General features: G+C 36.8%; 2 protein-coding genes across 2 annotated transcripts; both read left to right on the top strand.

Annotated features, from left to right (window-relative positions):
• Positions 1-106: 106 nt before the first annotated feature.
• Positions 107-17649, top strand: lrrc75a (leucine rich repeat containing 75A). The gene is made up of 4 exons (XM_089121221.1): positions 107-493; positions 3666-3791; positions 7256-7368; positions 16678-17649. Exons 1-4 carry the CDS (start codon positions 239-241, stop codon positions 17504-17506), a joined length of 1323 nt encoding a protein of 440 aa, XP_088977347.1. The 5' UTR covers positions 107-238; the 3' UTR covers positions 17507-17649.
• A 2005-nt stretch (positions 17650-19654) lies between these two features.
• Positions 19655-22897, top strand: crk (CRK proto-oncogene, adaptor protein). Its single transcript, XM_039670632.2, has 3 exons — positions 19655-20220; positions 21800-22374; positions 22618-22897. Exons 1-3 carry the CDS (start codon positions 20001-20003, stop codon positions 22753-22755), a joined length of 933 nt encoding a protein of 310 aa, XP_039526566.2. The 5' UTR covers positions 19655-20000; the 3' UTR covers positions 22756-22897.
• Positions 22898-25387: the final 2490 nt, after the last annotated feature.

Here is a 25387-nt window from a genome sequence, read left to right as displayed (position 1 = left end):
GATCTAAATGTAAGTATTTTTTCTTTGTCAGGTGAGAAATGACAGGTGTGAGGTGAGCAGAAGGACTTTTAAAACACTGTTCTCCAATAAACTTAAATAGGAACGCTAAGGCTTATTTCTTATCTTCACTTGTTTCTTAAGAAATCTCACGTGCAATGTAAAGGACTTTAAATGAATGCATTTTGAAAGTATGCCCAGTCTGGAGGCCCTTTTCCAGGTTGAGACTCTATAACCAAACATGGGAGCGAAGCAAACGAAGGCTGCGGGACAGGAGGCAGGAGCGAGCCCTCAGAGCACAGGATGGAAACGGACCCCCACAAAAGACCGAAGTGACATCCTTACCTCTTTAATGTTGAGGTCAGGAGACAAACTGAGAAGCAGCGGGACTCCTCCTCCCTACCAGCGGCGCATCGGGATGATACAAGAGATGATGCTGATGGCAAAGCAGGGAAAACACGATGAGGCAACAGAGATGCTGAAGACTCTCCGGCAGGTACAAATATCAGTCCATGTTTCTTGTTGGTTAGCATTAAACTTAAACAGAGTTACAAAAGTTGTCAGACTTCTCTCACAGATGAGTTCTTGTCAGCTCTCATTTGAAGTTCATGAAGTTGAAGAGTTCCTAGTCAGTGTGGTAAAAAAAGCAATAAGCGTTTGGTCCTATAAGGTAAGGCTCTAGCGCACTAGTTGTTGTTTTTTAAGCCCCATGTGATTGCAATAGTAATGTTAAAATGACTAGAAATCAGATCACAAATATAAGAGAGGAAGTAACAAAATTGTAATTACACACTGTAAGTATGTTCAGTTTACATTTTACTTCTGCAGCTTTTTGTTTCCATATGTTGGACCACTGTGGGCCTCCCAGCTGGTAAACATACATGTAGGCCCCAAAGCATTTGCCACACTGGCTGGATCTGTAAATCTGTCCTTGCACCCATGCAGAAACCACACTTTGCTTTACAGCAGAGAGCAATTGGGCCAAGATGTCAGTTCCATAATGGGCTGGAGTTGTTTTATAAGTTGTTGAAAGACAAAACTATGGAAGCTTGTTTTTTTTTTCTTCTTACAATTACGAGTTCACATCTCGCAATTGAATTTTTTTTTTTTTCAGAATTGAGAGATATAAAGTTGCAATTGTGAGTTATAAAGTCAGAATTGCTAGATACAAACTTGCAATGTGAGAAAAAAAATCTGTCTTTTTTTTCCTCAGAATTGGATTTTTTAACTCACAATTGTGACTTTATATCACACAATTCTGACTTGTTAACTCACAATTCTGACTCGCATTTCTTACAACTCACAATTCTGATTTTTTAACTCGCAATTCTGACTCGCAATTCTGACAACTCGCAATGCTGACTTGTAACCTTACAATTCTGAGAAAAAAGTCAGAATTGCTATATGTAAATTCACAATTGCGAGAAAAATGTCAGCATTGTGAGATGAAAAAGTTCACTATTACTTTTTTTATTTTTATTCTGTGGTGGAAACAAGCTTCCATACAAAACACACCATTGCTGTCACATTTGTTAGAAATATGGAAATATCTTGAGATCCCCAACTCTTTAGATTTTACATCTCACAGAATTCAGTGCTATTGAGACAGATGCCCATTTCACAGTCCTGTGAACCTGTGAGAACAGACACAGCACAAGCTGGCCGAAGAGTTACACTGCACTGCATAAATACCAACTGTTTGCGTTGATTATGGTGTGCTGTATATTGAATGGCTGTCTCAGACAGATATGAAACTTTCTTGGTTTCAGTATACCAGTAAGATCAGGTCAGTGTAGATACGTGCTGCCAGAACTCTTGTCCCATTACTATTTTTTGATCCAGAATTCCTCAAGAGTAAGGATCATCTTATGGATTAGAAGTTAATCTATGTGCAGCAGGGATCAAAGACCGAGCTAATGGGGTTTTTTAATGCCCCATATGTAGCATTAGGCGGTGACGAAGCAACAGGTGGCTTTGGAATACACTGTATTTTTTCAAAAGGTGTGAAAAAGTACACTTTAGCATACTTTGACAAAGAGTATTTATGTAAATTAATTCGAAGTATATTATTTTGTATTAAGTTAAATTCAAACTGAACATAATGTTTTAAGGCACTTAATTGCATGTAATTTACAATGAAATGAAAATATAGTTTAAATTTATAACAAATGACATGCTTTTAGGACTTGAAGTTGCAATTTAGAAAATTTAAAATATATGAACTTATATTAAATTAAAATAATCAGAATCAAGTACTTTACTTCAGCATGTGAGTCAGCACATCAGAATAAAAGTTTTTAATAAAATTAATAATTTAATAATTATAATTAAATAATGTAATTTTAATTTGCCATTGTTACAAAGTGCACTTTTTTAAAGTACTTAAGAGTGTACTCTCTCTAAGTGCACTTGAGATATCTGCAAGTAAAACATTTTTTAAAACAATATTCAATACTATTAAGCACACTTCTTTTTCACAAGGGGAAGCTTGTTATCATATATATATATGAAGAGTTCAGATGCAAAAGCCTCTAAATGCCATTTGAAATTTTCTTCTTTAATGATGATTTTTATCAAACTTGTATATTTAAGTTCAGTAATTTCACTTAAATAACAATTAATAGGTAATTATCATTGCCATTTAAGTGAAATCACTGAACTTAAATATACAAGTTTGATAAAAATCATCATTAAAGAAGAACATTTCAAATGGCATTTAGAGGCTTTTGCATCTGAACTCTTCATATATATATATATATATATATATATGGTAGATTTACTGGAATGCATTTGCTGGGTATCCTGCAATGGGGGCTAAAGCACATAATGAGCAAGAAATAGAGTCAAAGGACAGCGTCTCTTGTCCAGTGGTTACCAAGTGCACCTTGTTGCCCGGAAACCCTGAAAATGGATGGGCCTTTGATTAAATGGAAATCAATTAATCAAGATTCATCCTGCCATAGAGGTATGCTAATGATGATGATAAACCAAGGCTTTTGCTCAGCATGCACTGTCTAGGTCCAGGTTTTTATTGACAGAGGTCTAATGTTAGAGAAATTCATTATTAAGTCCATGTTATATGTAGTAACATTGAAATTATTCAGCCTTTTCTCTTAACAAAAACTAACCTTCCCTGAACTCTTCACTTTGTCATACTAATGATTATTTGCTTTCTGTCACACCCACTTGTTTTCCGTTGATTATTTAGTTCTGACTGCAGAGCCCTCACCCCCACACACATTTGCAATTTTTAAAATTGCTGACCTCCTGTCTGCCCTGTTGCTTTCCAGATTGCAAATGTTCAATTATGTAGATTAACTTTTCCTTCAGTTTGCCTTGTTTTGCAGTGTTAAAGGATTTTGCTTTCTAGGTCCACATTTTGATAAAGGCCAATATCAATTAATGATTTCAGTGATGTGAACAGGCAAACATGAACAAATTGACTCAGCTATTGTTTGTTTGCAAAGCACAAATTTACAAAAGTACATGGCCTTCAGGTGCATATAAATGTGACATGCACCTTTACATAGAACCCTTGAATCCACATGTGACAAATATTGCAAACAAAAAGATGACATGTTAGAGAATCAGAATTCAAAAATAAGCAGTCATTCAGAGAATGTAATTCCCATTTGCTTGACCTTGCTGTATTGTGTCTTTTTTTCCAGGATCTGGGAATGGAGTCAACCTCTCTGGACGATGTTCTCTACCGCTATGCCAGTTTCCGCAACCTGGTGGATCCCATTACCCATGACCTCATTATTAGCCTGGCCAAATACATTCACTGCCCAAAGGTATGGTGCTCAGCTTTTTTTTGTGACATTTTAAACCTAATCCCTTTCACCTTAACATAAACAAACAGGCTTTACTAGTTCTGCATCCTCTATTTCTGTGCATTTCTTGTATGTTGTGTTACATTAATATTTAACGAACATCTTAGAACTCTGCCTGGAAGGCACAGCAGATGGATGTGAAAAATGGACGTATCATTCCAGTGCAGTGAGCATTAGGATAAAACCCAGTTGCTTAAGCATGTGTGAGTCTGTGTGTGTGAGGGAGAAGCAGAGATGAAGAGAGCGGAGAGGGTAGAGGCAGAGGGAGGTGTACTTGGAGATGAGTCACACACAAGCCAGTCTGCCCTCTTCCAAGACTACTGCTGCTGCTGCACGTAATGAAGCAAGTCAGGCACTATATCACACCACTAACACCCTGCTTAGCTCCTATAGAGAGCTGCACAAACACCTGCCCACCACCAAAACAACATTGAGTGAGGATGCTGCCGATTGTTTTCTTTCACGGAGTTCATCCTCCCTTTTCTAACCAGATGAACTTGTGTTAGATTCATGAAATCTGTCAATAACATGTCCTGGTTTTTTTTCACCCCAAAGCCAAAAGAAAACTATGACATAATATTTCATATAATAACGAAAATAGGCTCATTAATATATATATATATATATATATATATATTATAATTTTTTCTATTAAGCATACTCCCTCCTTCAGTGCTAATGATCATAACACAAAAAATAAAAAATGTATGTATTTATATGTATATTATATATACTGTACATACATAATATGTATGCATGTATGTATGTATATATATATATACTGTATATAAATATATACTGTATATATATACACATGTACATACATACACACAGTATATAGGTCTCAATTAAACTTGATACTTGTATTCTGCAAGGATGCATTAAATTGATCAAAAGTGCCAATAAAGGCATTTATAATGTTACAAAATATTTCTATTTCAAATAAATGCTGTTCTTTTTATCTATTTATCAAAGAGGAATGGGAAAAAGTATCAGGATTCCACAAAAAAATATTACGCAGTACAATATTTTCAGCATTGATAATAATAAAAAATGTTTCTTGAGCAACAAATCAGTATATTAGAATGATTTCTTCATCATGTGATGCATTCAGCATTGTCATCACAGGAATAAATTACATTTTTAAATATATTAAAATAGAAATCAATTACTTAAAATTTTAATAATATTTCAGAATGTTACTGTTTTACTAGTATAAGAGACTTTGCTGATCCCAAACATATATGTATATATTTATGTACAAATAAAACAAAAATGGTAATTTTTTACTTTTATGGTGAAATATGAGCTAGACATAGATTATTTTGCATCTGTTCTCCAAACTGGGAGGGCTGGAGACTATCTAAGCATTTCAGCTCCCATGTGGTGGAAAAACCCTGGCCAGATGGCTAGTCCATGACCTGGACATTATTGCTAGAAAATGGTATGCAGCCTCAGAAACATGCATATGCAAAAACTTTTTTAACCAAGCTGACATAATGAAATGTTAACTAACAGTGGAAAGAGTTCACGCAAGTATGTAAGGTGACATTGCTGTAAGTGATGTTATTGTAAGTAATGGAGGGAGACAAATTAGAGACGAGCACAGTGATGTGACGAAAAGAAAGCTGGGCTGTCTGTTACACTCTCAGAGCTGTCAGAGCAAGCTGGGTGTGTGATTACACTGCCTAGGGACCCAGTGTCTGTCTGCAGGGGGATACGCAGCACCAGTGCTGACCAGCCATGTGGCTCTGTTAATCTCACCGTCAGCAGCAACTAGGCTTTACCAACAAATAGGGTGCGTTTTCCACAGGCATAGTTCTATCTCTGATCCACTGCAGAGGTCAAGACCCGGTGCAGCGGAGAGACATGTTAGCGGGATTGATTTACATATTGATGTTTCCAGTACGGATACAGACACCTGAGCACAGACAATGTGCCCTTGATATAATACTATGTTACTGTTATCTTGGATTCAGGGCAAAAACAAATCTAATTTGGCCAAGGGTAAGACCTATAGCAATTTTGTCCCAGCCCTCTGAGTTTTCGCAACCACTCTACTTGTAGATATATTTTTGTAGCTTAGGTTCCTTTTAGGAGCCTAGAGTTTATACGTGAAAATATAGATAATTGGTAATCTAGTCAGGTATGGGCAGTGCCGTCTCATTCCCTGCAGTGCACTGAACCTGATTTATTACCTGAAGCAAATCAATGTTATTACAGTGATAAACCTCTGTACATTTCAGCTGTGATTAACCCAAGATGAAATTACTGTTAGAATGGACATTGAAAAAATAAAAACTCATATCCAAGGTTTCATCTTTGCAGTTCCTCATAATATGAAATGTGTTCCAATATCATAGCCAATGTTATTTTAGTATTATTTATATACTATTTAAGTATTTATTAATATTTTGATTTAGCTTCTGTTTTTAAATAGCATTAATTTGTTTTGTTTTAGTCATTTTAATGATTTAACTTTTCAACAGTTTATTTAAGTTAGTTGCCAATCTATATTTTATTTATTTCAGCTATATTTCAATTAACAAAATCATTTAATAGATTTAACAATAACAACACTGATCACAGCATAATGGTTCAGATTTAATTATGGAAGCATCATATATCGATTTTATATTTTTTACTTAATTTTTAAAAAATTAATTAATTGCCGTATTAGTTTAATCAATTTAATTGTGTATTTCACTATTTACTGTCATCCAAAGCTCATCCAAAACTTCAATTTAAACGTTAAATGTATCTAATTATTTTACACAATTAAATGTAATTTTAAAATGAAGTTCCATTTTTCATACTCTACATTCTAAAGTTGTGAAGCCTATTTTTATTTGTAGCATTTAAAGCAAGGGATTTTAATTTGTAATATCTATCAGCTACCTATTTGTTATCATCCAGAACAATTAAATATTTATGTTTAATTATTGGCAACCCTGCAAGAGTATGCAGTCCTTTTCTTTTTCGGTAACTTAAGTGTTAAGCATTGGCAGAAATTGTTTCTGCTTAGAAGAGTGTGGCAGTTACTTGAGTGTGTACGAGTGTTCGTGTCTCACTGCAAATTGGATTGCTTTAGGCAGTGATGAATGCGAGTAAAAATAATAAAGCTTTCCAGAGAGGGCTGTACAATACATCAATATGCCACTAATATATTACTTGCTAATGCATTTTACCATGGACACCAAATCCCACACATACACATTCACTGAACCTCAGATGACCTAATGATATAGTCAGAATGAGTTTGTGATATCGGTCAGTCCGTTTACTTTGCTCCTGTCATCACAAATGTCAAAGAAATTAGTATTTTACCTTGAGGGCTCAGAGACACTGATCTTCTGCCAGTCCCCATTAACCTGTTGTGTGTTACAGCTTGATTGATGCGATCTCTCCCTTTCCATCTTTGTCAGGAGGGAGATGCTTTGGGTTCCATGGAGAAGGTTTGTCGTCAGCTGACCTACCACCTGAGCCCACACTCCCAGTGGAGACGGCAGGGGCTGCTGAAGAGGAAGCCACAGTCCTGGTGAGAAAGCAGAACTGACAAGCAGAGGGGGTCTCAGATTTAGGCTGTGAGGGCAAATGCTGCCTTACTTTAAACCTCATTTTACAGCGCTTTTATTCTTGTTTCATCTCGACTTGTTTCTTTTATCAGGGTTCCCACGATTAATGTATTTGGTGATAATATTAAATGTGCATGTAACTATAATCAATACACATTTTATAGTTATCACATACACTACTACTACTGTTGTTTATTTATTTAATCAAAAATGCAGTAATATTATGAAATACTGTTACAATTTAAAATTAATATATATATATATATATTTTTTTTTTTCATTATTATTATTATTATTATTTTTTTTCAAAATATATTTCGAAATGCAGTTTATTCTTGTGATGGCAAAGTTGCAGTCATTATTCCAGTCTTTACTTCCCCATGGTCCATTAAGTCATTCTAATATGCTGATTTGCTGATCATGACACATTTATTATTGTTATAAATGCTATAGAGACGGTATAAAAGAACAGCATTTGAAATCAAATCATGAATCACAAATAATAATATTTTATATAATAACTTCTATTTTGAATATACATTTTTCTATGTGATATGCTATATTGCTCTTGTTTATCAATCAATCAATCAAATTCTATTTATATAGCACATTTTCCAAATAAATCGATGCAGTTCAATTGGTTTACAGGCAAGAACAAGCAATTTACACTAAAATTAAAACTAGGTTACAAACCATAGTAATTTACAATTTTTAAATGAATCATCATTTTAAATGGAATCTTTTCAATGAGTCAATGATTCACAAATGATTCAGTGATTCGTTAGCAATAGTCGATATTTATCTAAATTATTTTTTAGGAATGGACATTTATGTACTGTGGGAACACTTTTCTTTTTGTTGTCTTTTCTTTCTCTCTCTTTTTCCTCTTTTGTTTCATTTATTTTCTCATTTTCTTTCTGCCGTCTTGCTCTCTATTGCGACATACGTTCTTTATTTCACATGAAAACATTACATTCTACATTACATTATAAATTGTTTTGATGCTCATATTCTTCAGCCCACATGCAGTAGCCTAGTGGCTCGCAAGTGCCTCGCTTTGTTCATTAATTAAAGTAATTAGTTGGTTTAAAAATAAAAGGCTTTCTGACTTTGCAGAGCAGGCAGTCAAAATGAATCATTGCTTTGCCACTTGTTTGTCCCTGTACTGATTCGTCAGCACTTAGGGATTAATTATGCTTTAAAAAACGCATGGCTAATGGAGCATCTCATTTGAGATTTGGGTTGGGTCCTACACTCCTGATATCCTCAAATAGTTTTAATAAACAATATCTGATATCTCCAGAACAGCTGTGTATAACATCCAAATCGCATCACCTATGAATTGGCTCCTTAACTGGGCTTTTAGTGGTTTTGCCTCCGTCCATTGATGAAAAGAGCTCTTGAATTTCCTGACTGAGTCAGTGAATAAAAGAGCAGCCTCCCACTGCGTGCTGTGTGTTTGTTTGTTTTTTGCTAACACATGGTTCTGTGGTGGAGACTCATACGTTTGTGGCTCATTTCCAGCTGCCATTAATATAGTCAAAATACAGACTGTGTAATGTGTAAATTAGGAAATGCTAGGCTTTATTTATTTCCTGTGTCGATGGATACACTTTAGATGAGCTTAAGCCTTTATTCCGTGCTTAACTCACTCTAGTGGTGTGCAAACTTATGTATGCAAGGATAAATCAGCTGATCTCCCCTACCGCAGTTCATTCACTGCATTGACTGCTGTGGTAAAGCAGGAATGTATGTGTTTATGTTTTGACCGGATTCAATAGCCTTTCCTTTTTATACACTTCTGTTGTGTGTTGTCTATAATTCACCGGGCGCAGCGTTGTTTGTCTGAGTCACACCACACGTGGCCCTCCATTTGTTACCACTTGTGATGTTTATGGTGGTGTGGGTTATTGTCGCAGATCTGAATGCAGCTGTTGGGGTTTAAAAAGGGAATTGTTTCTCAGTTGTCTGTGTGCCTCTGAGGCTCTCCTTATTCTCTGTTTGAACTTCCTCAGGCATTTTTGTTTGTTCTACCTGAACTCCGAGTTTACTGATGTGATTTCATCAGATCATTAATAATGAGGCTGTCCAGGAGAAATAGGAGTTCTAATAATTTCACAGCCCGAAGGTGCAAACAGAAAAGAAAAGGGAAGTGATTAACTAAAATGATAATTCAATTCTGTCACTATTTTCTCAATATCAGGAAACCACATAAATGTCTTTCTTGCATGGATTACACTCTAAAAAAAATATGTCTCCTTAAATTTAAATTGGTGGGTTATGGTTAGGGTTAGTCCTAATGTTCCTTTTTACAAAATGTAAAATAAGTCTCTGTTGTCCCTAGAGTGTGTATGTGAAGATTTAGCTCAAAATACCCCACAGAATACTTTTTACAGCATGTTAAGATTATACTCGTCGTTTCGTGTGTGTCCCTTTAAGTGCAAATTAAGTGCTTTTCCTGGCACAAAGGTCAGAGGTTCAAGAGTGTCTCTGTGTGTGTGTGTGTGTGTGTGTGTGTGTGTGTGTTTAATATATATGATGAAAAGAGCTGTTGAATTTGCAGATTGAGTCAGTGAATAAAAGAGCAGCCTCCCACTGCGTGCTGTCACTGTGTGCTCTAAAATATGAAATCAATTGCCAGTGGACATTAGAAATTCTACCTCATACCTTATATTCTCACACGTCTTAAGGACGGGCTTTTTAGCATACCAAAATGTGAACTCCTCTTATAATATTTAATGTATGTGTTTTTTATTATTTAATGTATGTGTTTTTTTTTTTAATCTAATATTTATATTTTATTTAATTTCAGGTTTGTTTTAATGAACGAAAGCCATTTTAAATAGTTTTAGTTAACAAAAACAGCATTGAAAATGATCCAAGTCTTCATTATGATTTCATTTTGAACTCATTTTATCATTTTGTCTCCTTTAGTTACCCTTTCTCTTTCCCTTCCCTCTCCTTTAATGATTCCACCCTCTCCGCTCTACTGTTGACTAAGTGCTAACATGACCTTAACCTCCTCCACAGATAAGAGTGTGACAGTCTCTCAGACAGGTGTCTTTTTCTCTCTTAGAGAATTCGTACGCAACAGATGTTTGGCTGCGGTATGCATGTTTATGTGAGCATTGCATTACTCATAGTGTGTGTGCAGTTTTATCTATGTGCTTGCGTACAAATATTTACACTGAAGCTACATCAATTCTGATTTGCAATTCTACATATACCTGGGGGAAATTATACATCTGCTCTGGATTTGTTAATCTGTTACCTTAAGTGTAATCTCAAATGTACACATTATATTTGTATACATTAAAGATTATTCATCAGCACAGTGGTATTTGCACTGTAAAAAATTATATGATCAATAAGTTATGACATGTTTTAACATCGCTTTAACTCCTCAAAATAAGTTAAGCAAGTTATACAAGATTCAACTATTTTCTTTAATGTAATTTAATGTAAATGTTGTTAAATGACTTGATTGTACTTAAAAAAAATGAAGGCAGCAACTTTTTTGCAGGATATTGCCCAAATGCAATATAAGTTGATTGTCAAATTGCTAAATGCAAATTAAACGATATGAAGAGGTTTTTACGAACGCAAGATATCTGAAAACTGCTGTTGTGTGAAGTAAAAATATTGTTACATATTTGGATTGCTTCTTCGAAACAAAACCTGTTAAGTGGAATCTGATATGCCTTAGACCTACTACATGACCTCTATTGTTGAGTTATAGCTGGACTGAAATGTGAAGTGTATTGCACTGGTCTGCATGTGATGAAGCGTTTGCGGTCCATAACAAGCAGCTCACAATGCAGTCTGAGGATGAAGAATATCTTCCTCATCTACAGGCAGGCTGAAGCTTTCTAGACTATCATCTCCAGGAGCCAGTTGCACCAACAGGGCTTTACTAAGCCTGGTCCTAACTGCTAAGTAGGTCTTAGTTAAAGGGTTAGTTCACCCAAAAATGAAAATTAAGTCATTAATTACTCACCCCCATGCTGTACCAACCCCGTAAGACCTTCGTTCGTCTTCGGAACACAAATGAAGATATTTTTGATTAAATTTGAGAGCTGTATAACTACCACATAGGCTCCTAAGGGACTGGCTCTTGACGGCCCAGAAAGTCGATGAAGAAAATGTTTAAATATTCCATGTGACTACAGTGGCTCAATTATAAGTTTATTAAGCGACGAGAATACTTTTTGTGCGAAAAAACAAACAAAAATAACTTAATTTTCATTTTTGGGTGAACTAACCCTTTAAGACCAGTCTTTAGAGTTGACCTAATGTTGGTCGCACCAACCAAACTTAAGCCTAGGTTTTCCTATGCCTGGTCTTAGCGTTACCCGTTCATGTGAATGGCCACGGAACTCTAGTGGTTGCCTAGCAGTGTGCGTTGCTGGGTTACGCTGTACACTATCTTCTACAGTTTTGTTAATTTGTAGCTATATCAATGGAGGATCAAAGAAACAGGAAAGGAAATTTCCCAGACATCGAGATACTTAAGTTAATAGAGCTGTACAGTCAGCACAGGCACACACTGAACGTGTGAAACCAATCAAATGCGTGCGTGACTTAACGCCTGCTACTGACTAGGCGTAAGATTTACGCCATCTTAGCGAGAAGAGGACTTGGATGGTGCAACCGTCGTAACTAGGTCGGACTTGTAAGCTGAGTTAAGACCAGGCGTAAGCCCTGTTGGTGCAACCAGCGCCTGATGTTTTATCTATAACTTTAACATATGATCGGCCTCCATAATACCCACATTAATGGCAAACTCGCTGGCCTGCATGGTATTTGATAGCTAGAATTGTTTAACTGTGAGGGGAGAAGATGGATAGAGAGCTGTGTTAAACAAAAAAGTATTTGCGAATATAAAATAGGACTAGAAGAGGGTGTGGAATATGGGCTGTTGTGAAATCATACTGTCATCTCTCAGGCATGTCTGCTGAACACTTTCTGCCTTATAAATTTTCCCTCCTATTTCTCATCCCTCTATTTTCTCCTATTTTGTTCTCTTGAGTCTTTCTAATGCCACCTCTCCCCAAGAAATTACCTCACAGTTCTTCCTTTTGCTAGATTTTCAGTAGCTTAAGCTCTCCATTTTGTGCCTCGTTTTCTCTTGTTGTCTTCTTGTCCTTGCCTGCTCATGCTCTTTACTGCCTGAGTGCAGAAACATTAGGTTCTGATTGTGGCATGATAATGCAATAGGCTATTGGTATTCATTCCTGTCATGTTCCTTACAGCTGTCTGCATTTCTGGCTTTCTCAATTTCATTCCATGTCTGTCTTTATTCTAGCAGTGACTTTGATGTTTCGTTTTGCACGTGGCTTCCAATTAATGGTGTCTTAACATTGATGCTTTTGCATTGATTTACATAGCCATCCAGAAAGATGTCATGTCAGAGTTACTGATGCCTGCGAGGCTGAGTAAAAGACCTGTTTGACAGAAGAGAATGTAAAATAGCTTTAAAATAAACGAACTTATTACACAAACAGCTTAAACAAACCTCCTGGCACTTTACACTAATTGGCTACAAAATTGAGCCTGAACATCTAAAAAATGTTAGTTGTTCTAAGCGAGAGAACCCAATTGCAGTTTATTCAAAATAACAAACAAGATGAAAACAAATGGCATGGCACAACCCCAAATACAGTAAAACCAGTAATATTTTGAAACATTATCTCCGTTTTAAACAACTGTTGTTTGAATATATTTTAAAATAGAATTTATTCCTGTGATGGCAAATTACTCAGTCTTCAGTGTCACATGATCCTTTAGAAATCATTCTAATATGCTGATTTGCAGCTCAAGAAACATCTCTTATTATTATCAATGTTGAAATCAGTTGTGCTGCTTAATATTTTTGTGATGCACACTGACCACAAACTTGTAATGTAAATGATGGATTTAAAGTTATTTTCTTTTAACCATTTTTTAGAAAACTACAAATTATTTTATGGGTTAGGTGTTTTTCTTCCATCTCTGACAGCATGTGGATGAATTGTAACAATGCAATTCAGGATGGCGTATCTCTGACACCCTCCCACCCACCTGCTGCCCAGTCTTTGCCTTATCTTCAGTAATCGAAAGGGTTCATTTCTGTTTAGCTGAGAAATGAGAAACTTCAACCTTATAATTTTCGGTAATTAAGTCGAACCTTCTTTCCAATCTATCCCAATGAAGTAATCACCTGATTTCATTTAGTTTCACTGGAAAGAGGATTTTTCACAGCACACACCTGCTGTCGGGTCGATAATTAGTCTTACTCTTGTGTGAGAAAAGAAATGAGTGCTGGAAGTAAAGACAGCATTCTAACCGTAGAAATGAAGACATGGGGCAGACAAAATGTATTGCTTGCCACTATCTGCTTTTTTTTTAATTGAAGGGTTATTTAAATTTCAGATAAATTAAAAAGTTGCATTAAATAAATTAAGCATTACGTAGATTGAATGAACAAAATATCTCTGATTATCCTTTCCAGTTTAAATAACTCCGGTAAGATTATATGCAACCAATGATTCCTCAGACCGGAGAGTTATTTAACCTGTTAACTTTCACAACCCCCTTTTTGAGAAATGAGCATAGATCCAAACTTAAATGGTTGTAATTTCTGAATGCTTTGGAATACAGACCTAAGGTTGGTCTCAAGACACTGAGCAAATGCAGAAGTGAAAGCACTCCAAAAATGTGTAGAAGTTTAAAAATGTGAACTAAACTTTATTTTATACAAAATGTATATTGCAAAATAATGTGGACTCTAATTTCTAGAAAATCAAAGCCATATATCTAATTAAAATTGCTAAATTGAGCCAGCTAAAAGGATTTATAGTACATTTTTCCATGGTTACACAATGTCCAATTTTCACAGAATGAATTTAGAATGTTTAAGCTTTGGAATGATACATCATTTATGATGATTACTAAAATATGAGATTGAAAAAAAAAGCATTTTTGCCAACTGTTCCATTACTGGGACACTGACAATCAACAGGCCATGCAATTAATGCATTTGAGTTTTTTTTTTTTTAATAAAAATCTGTTTTATAAAGAACAATGTAACAAATATTGTTATGGAAAAGTATTTGAAATGCTCTTCAAATTCTCTGACATAATGAAAGTCACTTGACAAATATCATTTTGTTAATAGATCATTTGAATATTTCTGCTTAACATCACTCCTTTTGGAAATGATCAAATGCTGTGAGGAGAATGTAAGTGGGTCAGATGCATTCCGGGTGAGGTTGTCGAGAGAGGGAAAGGCTTTTTCTCTTATAGAGCGTGGGATTCGGGATACTTGCCAGTAATTTCGGGAGAGTTGATATCCTGTTCGGCTTTAGCCATTTCCTTGACATTGCTGCTGTTTTATTTGCTAGGTCAATGACAGGATCAGAGCGGGGCTGGAAATGTATCATTCAGAATGAGCATAGCATGTCAAATCAGGATGTTATTATTCTTCTCTCTTCCGCAAATGCTAGTTGAATAAGATATATGCGAGTCCTGGTGTGAATTAATAATGGCCACATTATGAATTAGTATTCTTGCCGTTTCTGTTCTTGCTTTCACTCTTTCTCTCTTCATTCTCACACTGGCAAGCTGTGGTGACACACTGAGCTGATTATGAGTTTGCTGCATGTGCAGCGGTTACAGCAACGCATTTGTTCTATTTTACTTAATAAACCAGCTTCTCTTCCAGCCTTCTTCATCTGTTCCCCACTATCACTCCATTTATATCTCTCTTTAGGTTATTAATCCATACTTGACAAATACAATCCTACATCATGATTTAATTAACTTTTACATTTTATGCTGTTTGTATTTCCAGGGGCTGTTTTGGATCTGTAATGCATTTACAGAAAATGAATCCTTTCAGATCTCAATTATTCTCAATGAGCCGATATGAGTTAAAAAAAAAAGAGAGAGAGAAAAGTAAACGCTGGTTTGGGTTTCAATAAATTAAACTGCATTGTCTATCTTTTTATTATTATAAAATTGAGTTCCTCAACAGTTTCGAAAGCCCTCTTTGCTCTACTCATACAGTTTAGCTTCCAGTTTGCCCCTTCCCTACACGTCTTCTTTAGGCACTAATGATTGTTTAAATTACTCTAGCAATTGGAGTACTTTAATTTGTAGAAATCTGTTACCAGATCAGAGACATTTTGTACAATATAATGGAAAGTTGTTGCCACAAAGTGAAATGTAATGGCCATAAATATTTGTTGCCTTAATAATGTACACAAACTGTATTTTGTGTTATTTTAATTAAATTATTTAATTAAAATGTTGATTGTTTTATTTTATTTTATTTTATTGTTTTTATTTCTTTATTTGCAGGCTTTCTACTAAATTGCATCTGTCATAAGTACATGAATAAGATATATTGTGATTTTATTACTTGTATATTCATTTTAGTGGTTTGATGTGATGAATAGCCTACAGATAATACATGGAGTTTTGGAGAGAGAGAAAAAAACTTTAGACATCCAAGATAGTAAAGTCCAGTCAAAGTTTACTTATACAATATATCAAAAAGCAAAACGCTGATTTCACGCAGCCGCCATTTTGAAAAGGCTCTGGTGGGAAGAAGACCGGAAGTGTCGCCTTTAATCATAGGAGAGTCGCGAATGCGATGGCGTATTGTTGTGTTTAATGTAGAAATTACTTATTCTAAAAATGTACATACATTTCTTTCATACTTTAGACTATATACAGTGAAATTCATTTATAAATAAAATTATTTTTATATATATAATTCAGAACGTAAAAAAAGAAGCAGGAACGAACTATATACATATCCTATCTTGGATATGAACATCCAATTGTGTAAATCGCGTCAGCAGCTTCAGGTTGGTAGTCCAAGGCATTGTTGTCTATCTGTACTTCAGGGGTTCTTCCCACCGACCGGAGCCTCGCTTTCGATTTCAAAATGGCGTCTGTGTGAAATCAGCGTAAAGAAGGTGACCCAAAGTGCTGCACAAATATATATATGTGTGTATAATATATATAACCTTTCAAATTCAAACTACAAAGTTGCCACATAATGTTTCAGTTCCTAAATTACCAGACAACCAAGCAAGTGTGTCCTCCTAGTTTCCTTATTAACTGTTTAAAATTTTAGAATTCTTAATATTTCCTTCCTCCAGGTATTATTTAATATTAGATCAAATATTCTCTCCTCCGGTTCTGATTTATAAAATTCAATAAAAAGTTAATTCCCCCACATCCTCACACATTCTTACTCTCTTTCTGCTTTTATTTCTCCCTAGTCTGAAATCAGTTCTTTCAAGCACTCCATCCAGTGGAGCATTAGACCTGTCCGGCATCCCTCTTGGAGTGAAAGACATGGAGCGTCTCTGTGCCTACCTTCATCACCACGCGTCCCGCATCGGCAGCATAGAGTTGGGCTTCACCGAGCTCACAGACGATGCCTTCCTCCTTCTCCTCCCCACGCTGGCGTCCCTTCCCCGCCTCGAGACTCTGGCCCTCAATGGCAACAGGCTCACCCGTGCTGTGCTCAAAGAGCTCACGGACACGCTGAAGGACCCAGACAGCTTCCCCAACGTCACCTGGATCGACCTGGGGAACAACGTGGACATCTTCTCCCTCCCACAACCGTTTCTGGTGAGCCTGCGCAAGCGCTGCCCCAAAAAAGGCAACCTTCCCACCATCCTGGAGTTTGGCGAGAGCCAGGCCAGCGAGCCGGAGGGCCGAGTGGACGAGGACGACGCCGATGATACGAACAGGACAGAGAGCATGGGAGAGCTCAGGTCTGAGGTGGAAGAAGAGATTGACGGTGAAATGGAGATCGAAGACATGATGGAGGAGTTGCTGGACTTTGACAGGGAGGTGCAGGGCAAGGAGGAAGAGGAAGACAGTTTGTGGACCTTGGAGGAGCAGCGGTTGGTAAAAGATCCGATCGCAAATTGGAGCAAAGAGAAGAGGCCGCCCAAAGCAGAGGGCGAAGAGTACTTTCAAAGCCAGTCTTCCCATCGGTCTTGCTCCAGTCCGTCACAGCACTCCTCTGGAGCCATTGAGCCTTTAAGAGAAGACTCTGTCCCTGACCAGTTAGCATGTCATTCGAACAACCCTACCTGATTAAACAGCCACTGTCTAAAGTGATTAGAAGCTATAACCTTAGTCCCTTTAAGAAAAAGAGAGTGCAAGGAGGAGTGTGACAGGCTTGTTTTCAGACTGGGTTGTTCAAGAAGTCATGTGATTCTGCAGGTTTTATAGGTTTAACAATCGTAGCGGTTGTCTGTTGTTGCAAAGGAGAAATGAATTACTTGTGAGGTACAAAAAATATCAAATATACTTTCTCATTCAGGTTTTCCCCTCTTCACTGTCATAACCATGAACCTCTGTGCCTATGTGCCTGTTCAAAACCCTGCTGGAGAGGCATGTGTGTAGATGTGTTGGATATAAGCAGATTGGCTTGGGTTTCATGAATCAATGTGTCCATCTATGCATCTGATTGTTGCAAGCATCACATTTTCTCCTGCAGTGGAAAACAACCGAAATTCTTTTTCAGTATCAGCAAGTGAATATGCATGTCCCGGGTGTCAGGTGGATGGGACGCAGATGAGATCATTTTAAGTGCCCCTAATTTATACAGTGGAAAACCAAAATCTCTTGTCACAGTGTTAGAACAAAATCAACGTGTTTGCATGATACGGAGCAGCGGGACTTAAGCCAAAGAGAAAAGACTCGCTAGACAGAACAAAGTGTCGTTTGGCTGCACAGTATATATAATGCTGATATTCTGTTTTTGTTACCTGACATGGATTTTGAAGACTATATGTGGTTTCTTAGCTCTATTCTTTAGAAGAGAACCTTTAACCACTAAAATAATATTGTTTCATTTTTATTTATCCACTGTTTTTTTTTTATTGTATAAACATCTATTTAGTGCCTAATTGGAATTTTACATTATTCAAAGTAATTCTGATATGCCAGTAAATTAAAGTATTGTTTTAATGACAGTGTACTATATTGAATTGTCATAATGGATTTTTCTTGTTTTATGTATTTAAAATGCCCTAATTGAGAATTATGATTTATATTATATCCATTTATACTGTAGTACTTTGTATAATATCATAATATGCTTACCTGCAAAATAGTGTTCAGTGTTGTTTTTCTTTTTTTAAGTAGAATTAAGCTCCCACCCCAAAATATGGTTTATAACATAAATGATTAAAGGAATCTCCTGTAACTAATCTATTTCAGATTATCATGTCATTTTATGATCACCACGTATAGCCTATAATTGTTCTGCTGTGTTTCAAAGCCATAACATCTTGACAAGTTGTGCCATTACAGAGTGATAAATATAAAAGTGCACTGAAGAGCTGCGTTCATTGACTTTGTTAGTATTTCTGTAAAGCAAGGAGAATGTTAGGAACGACAAACAGCAATAGGTGTATAAGATTATTTGTAAACAAAACAAAATGTATTTGACTGTTGGCATCAAAACCAATAAACTTTTAACAATTATACACTTCATGTATGCGTTAAAGGCACATACAATGTTGGGCTGTTGGAAATGTGGTGAATTGAACGAGTCTTGTGAAAAGGACTAGTATTATAAACTTTTCATAATCGATGTCGACATCTAGTGGTTGGTAGTTCTTACTTGCATGGACTGGCTTGTTTTATGGTTTTATGTAAACGACTGTGTTTGCGTACTTCCGTTTCCACGACCTTTGACTAAATTAGCGAATGAGGCTATATAATAAGTAAATTTATTTAAGAAAGAATGGACCAGCGAGGCCAGAAATACGATTTAGACGGCTGGATAATCATTGTTTAACTTTTGTTTTTGAACATGATGGTTGGTTAGCTAATCATTAGCTGGTAAGTTGTTATGGTACTGTAACTGGTCAGCCAGCTATGATCAGCACAAGTTGATGAGCTACCTTGGACTAGTTAATTACCAGTTTGGCCAGCTACTCTTAAACTGGATTTTTTTTTTTTTAATTGTATTTTATATTGTGTTTTAGTGAAATTTGGTTTATTTATTAATGTAAATATGTAAAAATGATATATAAATACTAATTCTTGTAAATAAATGTTAATATACTTAATTAAAACGAAACGAGGTGTGTTCTTATGGGCAAATCAAACGGTAAATTGAAATGAAACGGTAGAATAATACGGGCTAGGTATGGCCTCATTTTTAACATCGACCGCATCAATATGGCTACTTATAGGCACCATCTGAATTGACTGTTATCGCATCACTTCCGGAAAATAAGGTCAAAAATTGTTTCCCTTGTCCGCCATTTGAAATATTTGAACTTCCTTGTGACAACTTCCAATGTACGTTTTGGTTTACACTAAACAATTATCAGGGGATCTGAGCGAATAGTCCTAGTTTCTGCGTCTCATGCACGTTGGGATTCCCGGCGTCAGTAGTTTTCTAATCCGATTGGAACAAAAAAGCGTAGAAAAGTGTGCGAATGCTGCGCGTATTCGAAACGTGTTCAACAACGGAACGCGGTAAAGTTTTTGCATGAGTTGAACGCTGCTTGCGGATAAGGAGAGGCGAAGGGAAGGCCTGTGAAGCCTGGGCTTTTTTCTTGCGCTAGTCATGGCCGGAAATTTTGATTCGGAAGACCGAGGGAGCTGGTATTGGGGGAGATTAAGCCGGCAAGAGGCGGTTTCGCTGCTCCAAGGGCAGAGGCATGGAGTGTTCCTGGTGCGGGACTCGATCACTATTCCCGGGGACTACGTGCTGTCTGTGTCGGAGAACTCCAAAGTCTCTCATTACATAATAAACAGCATCAGCAGCAATCGCCAGTCCGGACCAGGTAAGTTAAGCAGTGCATCTAAAAATACTAAAAACGACGGGACGTATAAATATTGCTTTAGCAAAACGCTTAGCAGCCCAATTAAAAACTTGTGTACTTCTGTAACGTTACTGTGAATAGTTGGCACATTCAGTGTTATTTTTCGCGTCAATCTAATATGACCTAGTAATTTAGTCAGTGTGTTCTTTAAAATGTTTACGCAAACAGTAAGTTTTCCTATATAATTGTATTTTTGGTTCAGTCATTCAGATAATGCACGTTAGTCCTTTTACTGTACTTACCAGTGTGAATCAATGTACACACACACATATATCATTGAGAGAAAAAAATATTTGCAGATGGTCAATCAGCAATGCTTAATTTAAAAATTATTATACAGCTTTTCTTTCGATTTGGGCCAAAAAAGTGTGGTATTTTCTTAAACAGAAACCATTATACAACAATATTAATCATATCTTCCACTGTTTACCAAGACTAGATTAAAGGGGTCATATTAAGATACATGCACTTTTTCAAGTTGATTGTGTGTTGGCATTGCCTGTACACAACCAAAAATCTTTCCAGTGTTTTTGTATTAATCTCCTTATGTTTTCCCCTGCCTCAAATTGAGCCGTTCGACCATATGATGTCACTAAATCGGACGCCCTTCCCACGATTTTTGATTGACATCAGCGTTTCAACACAGACCAGCCCTGAGCGAGCTGTCATCATAGTCCGTCATTGTTGATACGCTGGTCCAGAATGGCGTCTAAGCGATTGTGATGTTCTGTTCTTGGGTGTAATAATGAACACAGAAGTCATTTTAATGTTCCTAAATCCGAATCGCTGAAGACGCAGTGGCTGAGTTTTGTTTTCGAGTCAGTATAAAGCTGGTTTAGCTAGGAAGCTACTCCTTAAAAAAGAATCGGTACCAACTATTCATTTCCCTGTTGCACCTCCAGAAGAAGTGAGTGTAAAAATGTAATAACCTTTACATTAATCTTCGCAAATCATTTGTACGCTTCACAATGAATGTGGCTAAGGTTACACTCAGGGTAACGATACATTGTGATATACGATACATTTATGATGAACGAGGTGTTATGGTTGTGTCATTACAAACTGAGTACATATCGGTAAACACATAGTGTTCGTACATCTCACTAAGTTACTCTAATGTTACCCTGCCAGTAAACAAAGATAGATCAAAGTGACATTATGTTAACCAACCATTCAGAAACAACCTGTTCGTGTTCCGTGTCCGACTCCCGCTGCCATTCATTCTCCAAAATATAGCCTACCCTCAACTGTTGACAGGCAACACTCCACATGCGTTGTGTCTAAACGCCTCAAAGAACCAAGGGGCAGCGTGAGCTAAGCTCATTATCATTTAAAGGTATATGCACTGAAAACTGCTGTTTTGATCAGGTAAAATTAGTGTTTCCTTAGAATTTTTAATTAAATTATATTGCAAACTTGTCATTTACACCCTAAAGAATCAAATTAACTTGTATGAAAATGGCATTATATGACCCCTTTAAGGTAAAGCAGATCTTGATCGTCCATCCATCATATGTGCTCTCTTGCTGTCATCCTACAGGACTTGCTCCTCCTCGGTTCCGTATTGGAGATCAGGAATTCGATGCCTTACCTGCCCTGTTGGAGTTCTATAAGATTCACTACCTGGATACCACCACTCTCATTGAGCCCATTAGCAAAGCCAAGCACTCGTCCTTTATCAGCGTCAATGCGGGAACGGGAGTTCCTCAGAGGCTTGAAGAGGAGTTCGTCCGAGCTCTCTTCGACTTCCCCGGCAACGACGACGAGGACCTTCCGTTTCGAAAGGGCGATATTCTCAGAGTACTGGAGAAGCCAGAGGAGCAGTGGTGGAATGCTCAGAATTCTGAAAGCCGTGTCGGCATGATCCCCGTGCCCTACGTGGAGAAGTACCGGCCGGCCTCGCCAACATCAGGGGCCCCTGGGGGGTCTGTTGGAGGATCCGCTGCTCACGGCAACTCTGACGGCCACAGCTCTCAGTCTCCACCTCTGCTTGGTGAACCGGGCCAGTATGCTCAGCCCACATCCTTACCCAATCTACAGAATGGTCCGGTTTATGCCAGGGCGATTCAGAAGAGAGTTCCCAATGCCTATGATAAAACTGCTCTTGCTTTGGAGGTAAAAAGTGTAGTTATTTTTAATTTACAACATTGTATCACAGGCACACAGATTACTTGTATAACTTGTTTTGTACGTTAAAAACATCTTCATTCATATTACATTTTGAGAAATGTTTTGTTTTGGTGCCACCCAGTGGAACTGTAATTCTCTGTTGAAGTTGAAGAAATCTCTATTCTCTGTTTGTTCATTACATTTACAAATTAATTCCTCCACTTCTAACACTTGGTCTTGTGTTGTTAGGTTGGTGACATGGTGAAGGTGACCAAGATCAATGTAAACGGGCAGTGGGAGGGTGAGTGCAAGGGAAAGCATGGCCATTTTCCCTTTACTCATGTCCGCTTGCTGGACCAGCACAATCCAGAGGACGAACTGAGCTGAGAGAGCAGACTGTCTTCCCTAGCAGCCCTTAGATGTACACTCATTCACACACATACACACACTCCGGCTCCTCACACATCCTCACTACTGCCCTTAACCTGTTCGCCTCATCATTACCTTGTGCCATTGTGTCTCATGCCAATGTACACAGTACCTGCAACAATTCCCTTGTTAGATTTTATGCAATAATTGAAGATATATACCAAGTAAACACTAAATTCCACACACAACACCATACACTACAGAGCGAGGAGCATTAGTGTGTGGCTTCTTGTGAACTGCGAAAAGAGGAAGAGCCTGCTTGGACTTAAAACATGAGCGGTTTGGTGTCTTAACAAGGGACTGTTCCTTTGCTTCTTTGAATGCGGTAGCATACACTACTTAATGTCCTAGAACACAACAGCTTTTTACACTGCAAATCATCTACTACATGAAAATATTCAGAAATGAATGCAGATCAAACATGCTTTGAATAGTCTTTTTAATTGGCTTGTCAGTCACTACTGGCTCGGCGCCAGTCAGACGGATGGGGCGGCACACTATATAAAAGATGGAGTAGCCCAAACCCTCACCGCATTTCGTTTTATTTATGCACAACATTTCTAATGTATACAAAATGGGCCATGTATCATTATTCACTACCGCCAAGTAACTGTTTTACTACATTTTCATTATATATTATCAGGAAACGCTACTTGCTCCTTTGACCATTATTGCTGTACTTGGAAGTATTACACTAAATGCGGTTTTGTTGAATGTGTAACCGTAATTTCTAATGCTAGACTCAATACGTCAATATAAGATAGACTAAATAGACTTTTGTTGTTGTTTTAAAAAAAAAATCCAACATTGTGACTTTCCCACTCAAATTAACTAGTGTTTTTGCCAGAACTTCCCTTGCCAAGGTTGAAAATACAATGAGTGGTTCTTGCAGTGCCTCTCTTATATGTTGTGGCCCAAAACTGCTTTAACATTAGATCTAGATATTTCTAAAACAACCCAGTTATCTTTACAATAACCTAATAGGATTTTATGAAGTGTCACATTAATGTGCAAAGCCTAACCTGATGCCTCAAATGTGTTTTACTCAATTGATTTTGCACATACGAGTAGTCTTTATCTACTATCGGTTCATCTGGCTATTGACCCTTTTTTAACCGTCAGCCTTCATCATAACTGTATTATCTATTTCATTGCAGAAACTGTGTATTTTGTTTTTTAATGCCCAAGAAAGACATTGTTTCGCTAATTGGCTGCCTTAATTGCAGATTGTTGTCAATGACCAAATCAGCATCATCTTTAGCCTAAATTGTTGAATGCAGGGAAAAGTGGAGTATGTTTTGTTCGACCTTGTAGAAACGTTTCTTTTAACCTGCTTCCATCACTATATTGACTGTATGAGAGAATAGAAAGTGAATATCTGTGGACAAATGTATAAATTATAACACTAATAGGCAGGCTACCAGAACAACACTATCAAATGTTAATATTTTTACCCTTTACCTTTATTTGTTGTTACTTTTAAAAAGAAAAGTTGACTAACTTTGTTTGGTAACAATGACAATCACCTGGAAACTATTCAGTTATGTCACATTTAATGTTAGAAAGCTTTGTTGTATGTGTAAGTTAGCTGTATGTTGCCATGATGTGACAGCAACCCAGCCATGTTATGTAATTGTCGCTTAAGTCGTAATTATGAAGGACTTTGATGTTCATGATCTGTCTTCTTAACTGTCTGTTTCAGTCACAAATTACCTTGATGAAATTAGATCACTAAAATCAGCCACAAAGCAAAGCTGGAGTCTTGTAAGTCTGAACTCTCACCTGTGTCCTGTGAGAATGATTTCACCTTAAAAAAAGCATCACTTACCTCTGAGTTGAATGAATAATCGCAGCATTCGTGTCTGTACATTTTAATTGTACCCAAAGTATTATGTTTTAGAACCTAAATATCAACACAGTAATTTTGTGAAATTAATCTTGTTATCCTTTATGTGCATCCCAGTCTGTCAGAACAGTGTTTTAAGTCACACAAAAAAATCCAACGTTTTTGTTACAGTTTTATTCATGTACATGAAATAAAGTTGACCCCTATAGTAATGCTATTAACCCTTTTACCTGGCCTCTGTCTGTACTATCATGCCTTGATAGTATTGTATTACTCTGGATCAACGTGATGGAGAGTGCTTGTTTCATTATCCTACCATAGAATAAGCCACTGTTTCATTTTATGACCAGCTATTATTAAATCTGACAAGCCAACCTGGTTGAAAATTGTAAAGTTGTATCAGATATTAATAGCGTTGTACTTTGAAATATAGTGTGATAGATGATTACCATATTTTTCATGTACAGTGGTATTTTTAAAGGCACATTTGTACTCTTGTTGGTTATCTACACTGATATGGCACACAATTTAATTTCTATGGTGTAATAATTGATAGAAATAAAGTTGTAAAGCAAGTTTAGGCCCAAATGCAATACCATCTAAAATTATATGAATGTATTATTTTATTTATATGTTCAATTCAAATGATAAAACACTTACCTCGTGCTGTTCCAAACCTGTATGACTGACTTTCTTCTACGGAACATAAAAGAAGATATTTAGAACCAAAAATATTGATTACCA

Source organism: Pimephales promelas, chromosome 16 (genome assembly GCF_988280905.1).
Source record: "Pimephales promelas chromosome 16, fPimPro1.hap1.1, whole genome shotgun sequence".
Lineage (NCBI taxonomy): Eukaryota > Metazoa > Chordata > Actinopteri > Cypriniformes > Leuciscidae > Pimephales > Pimephales promelas.
Note: the sequence above shows the minus strand (reverse complement) of the source record. Positions and strands in the feature narration are given on the sequence as shown.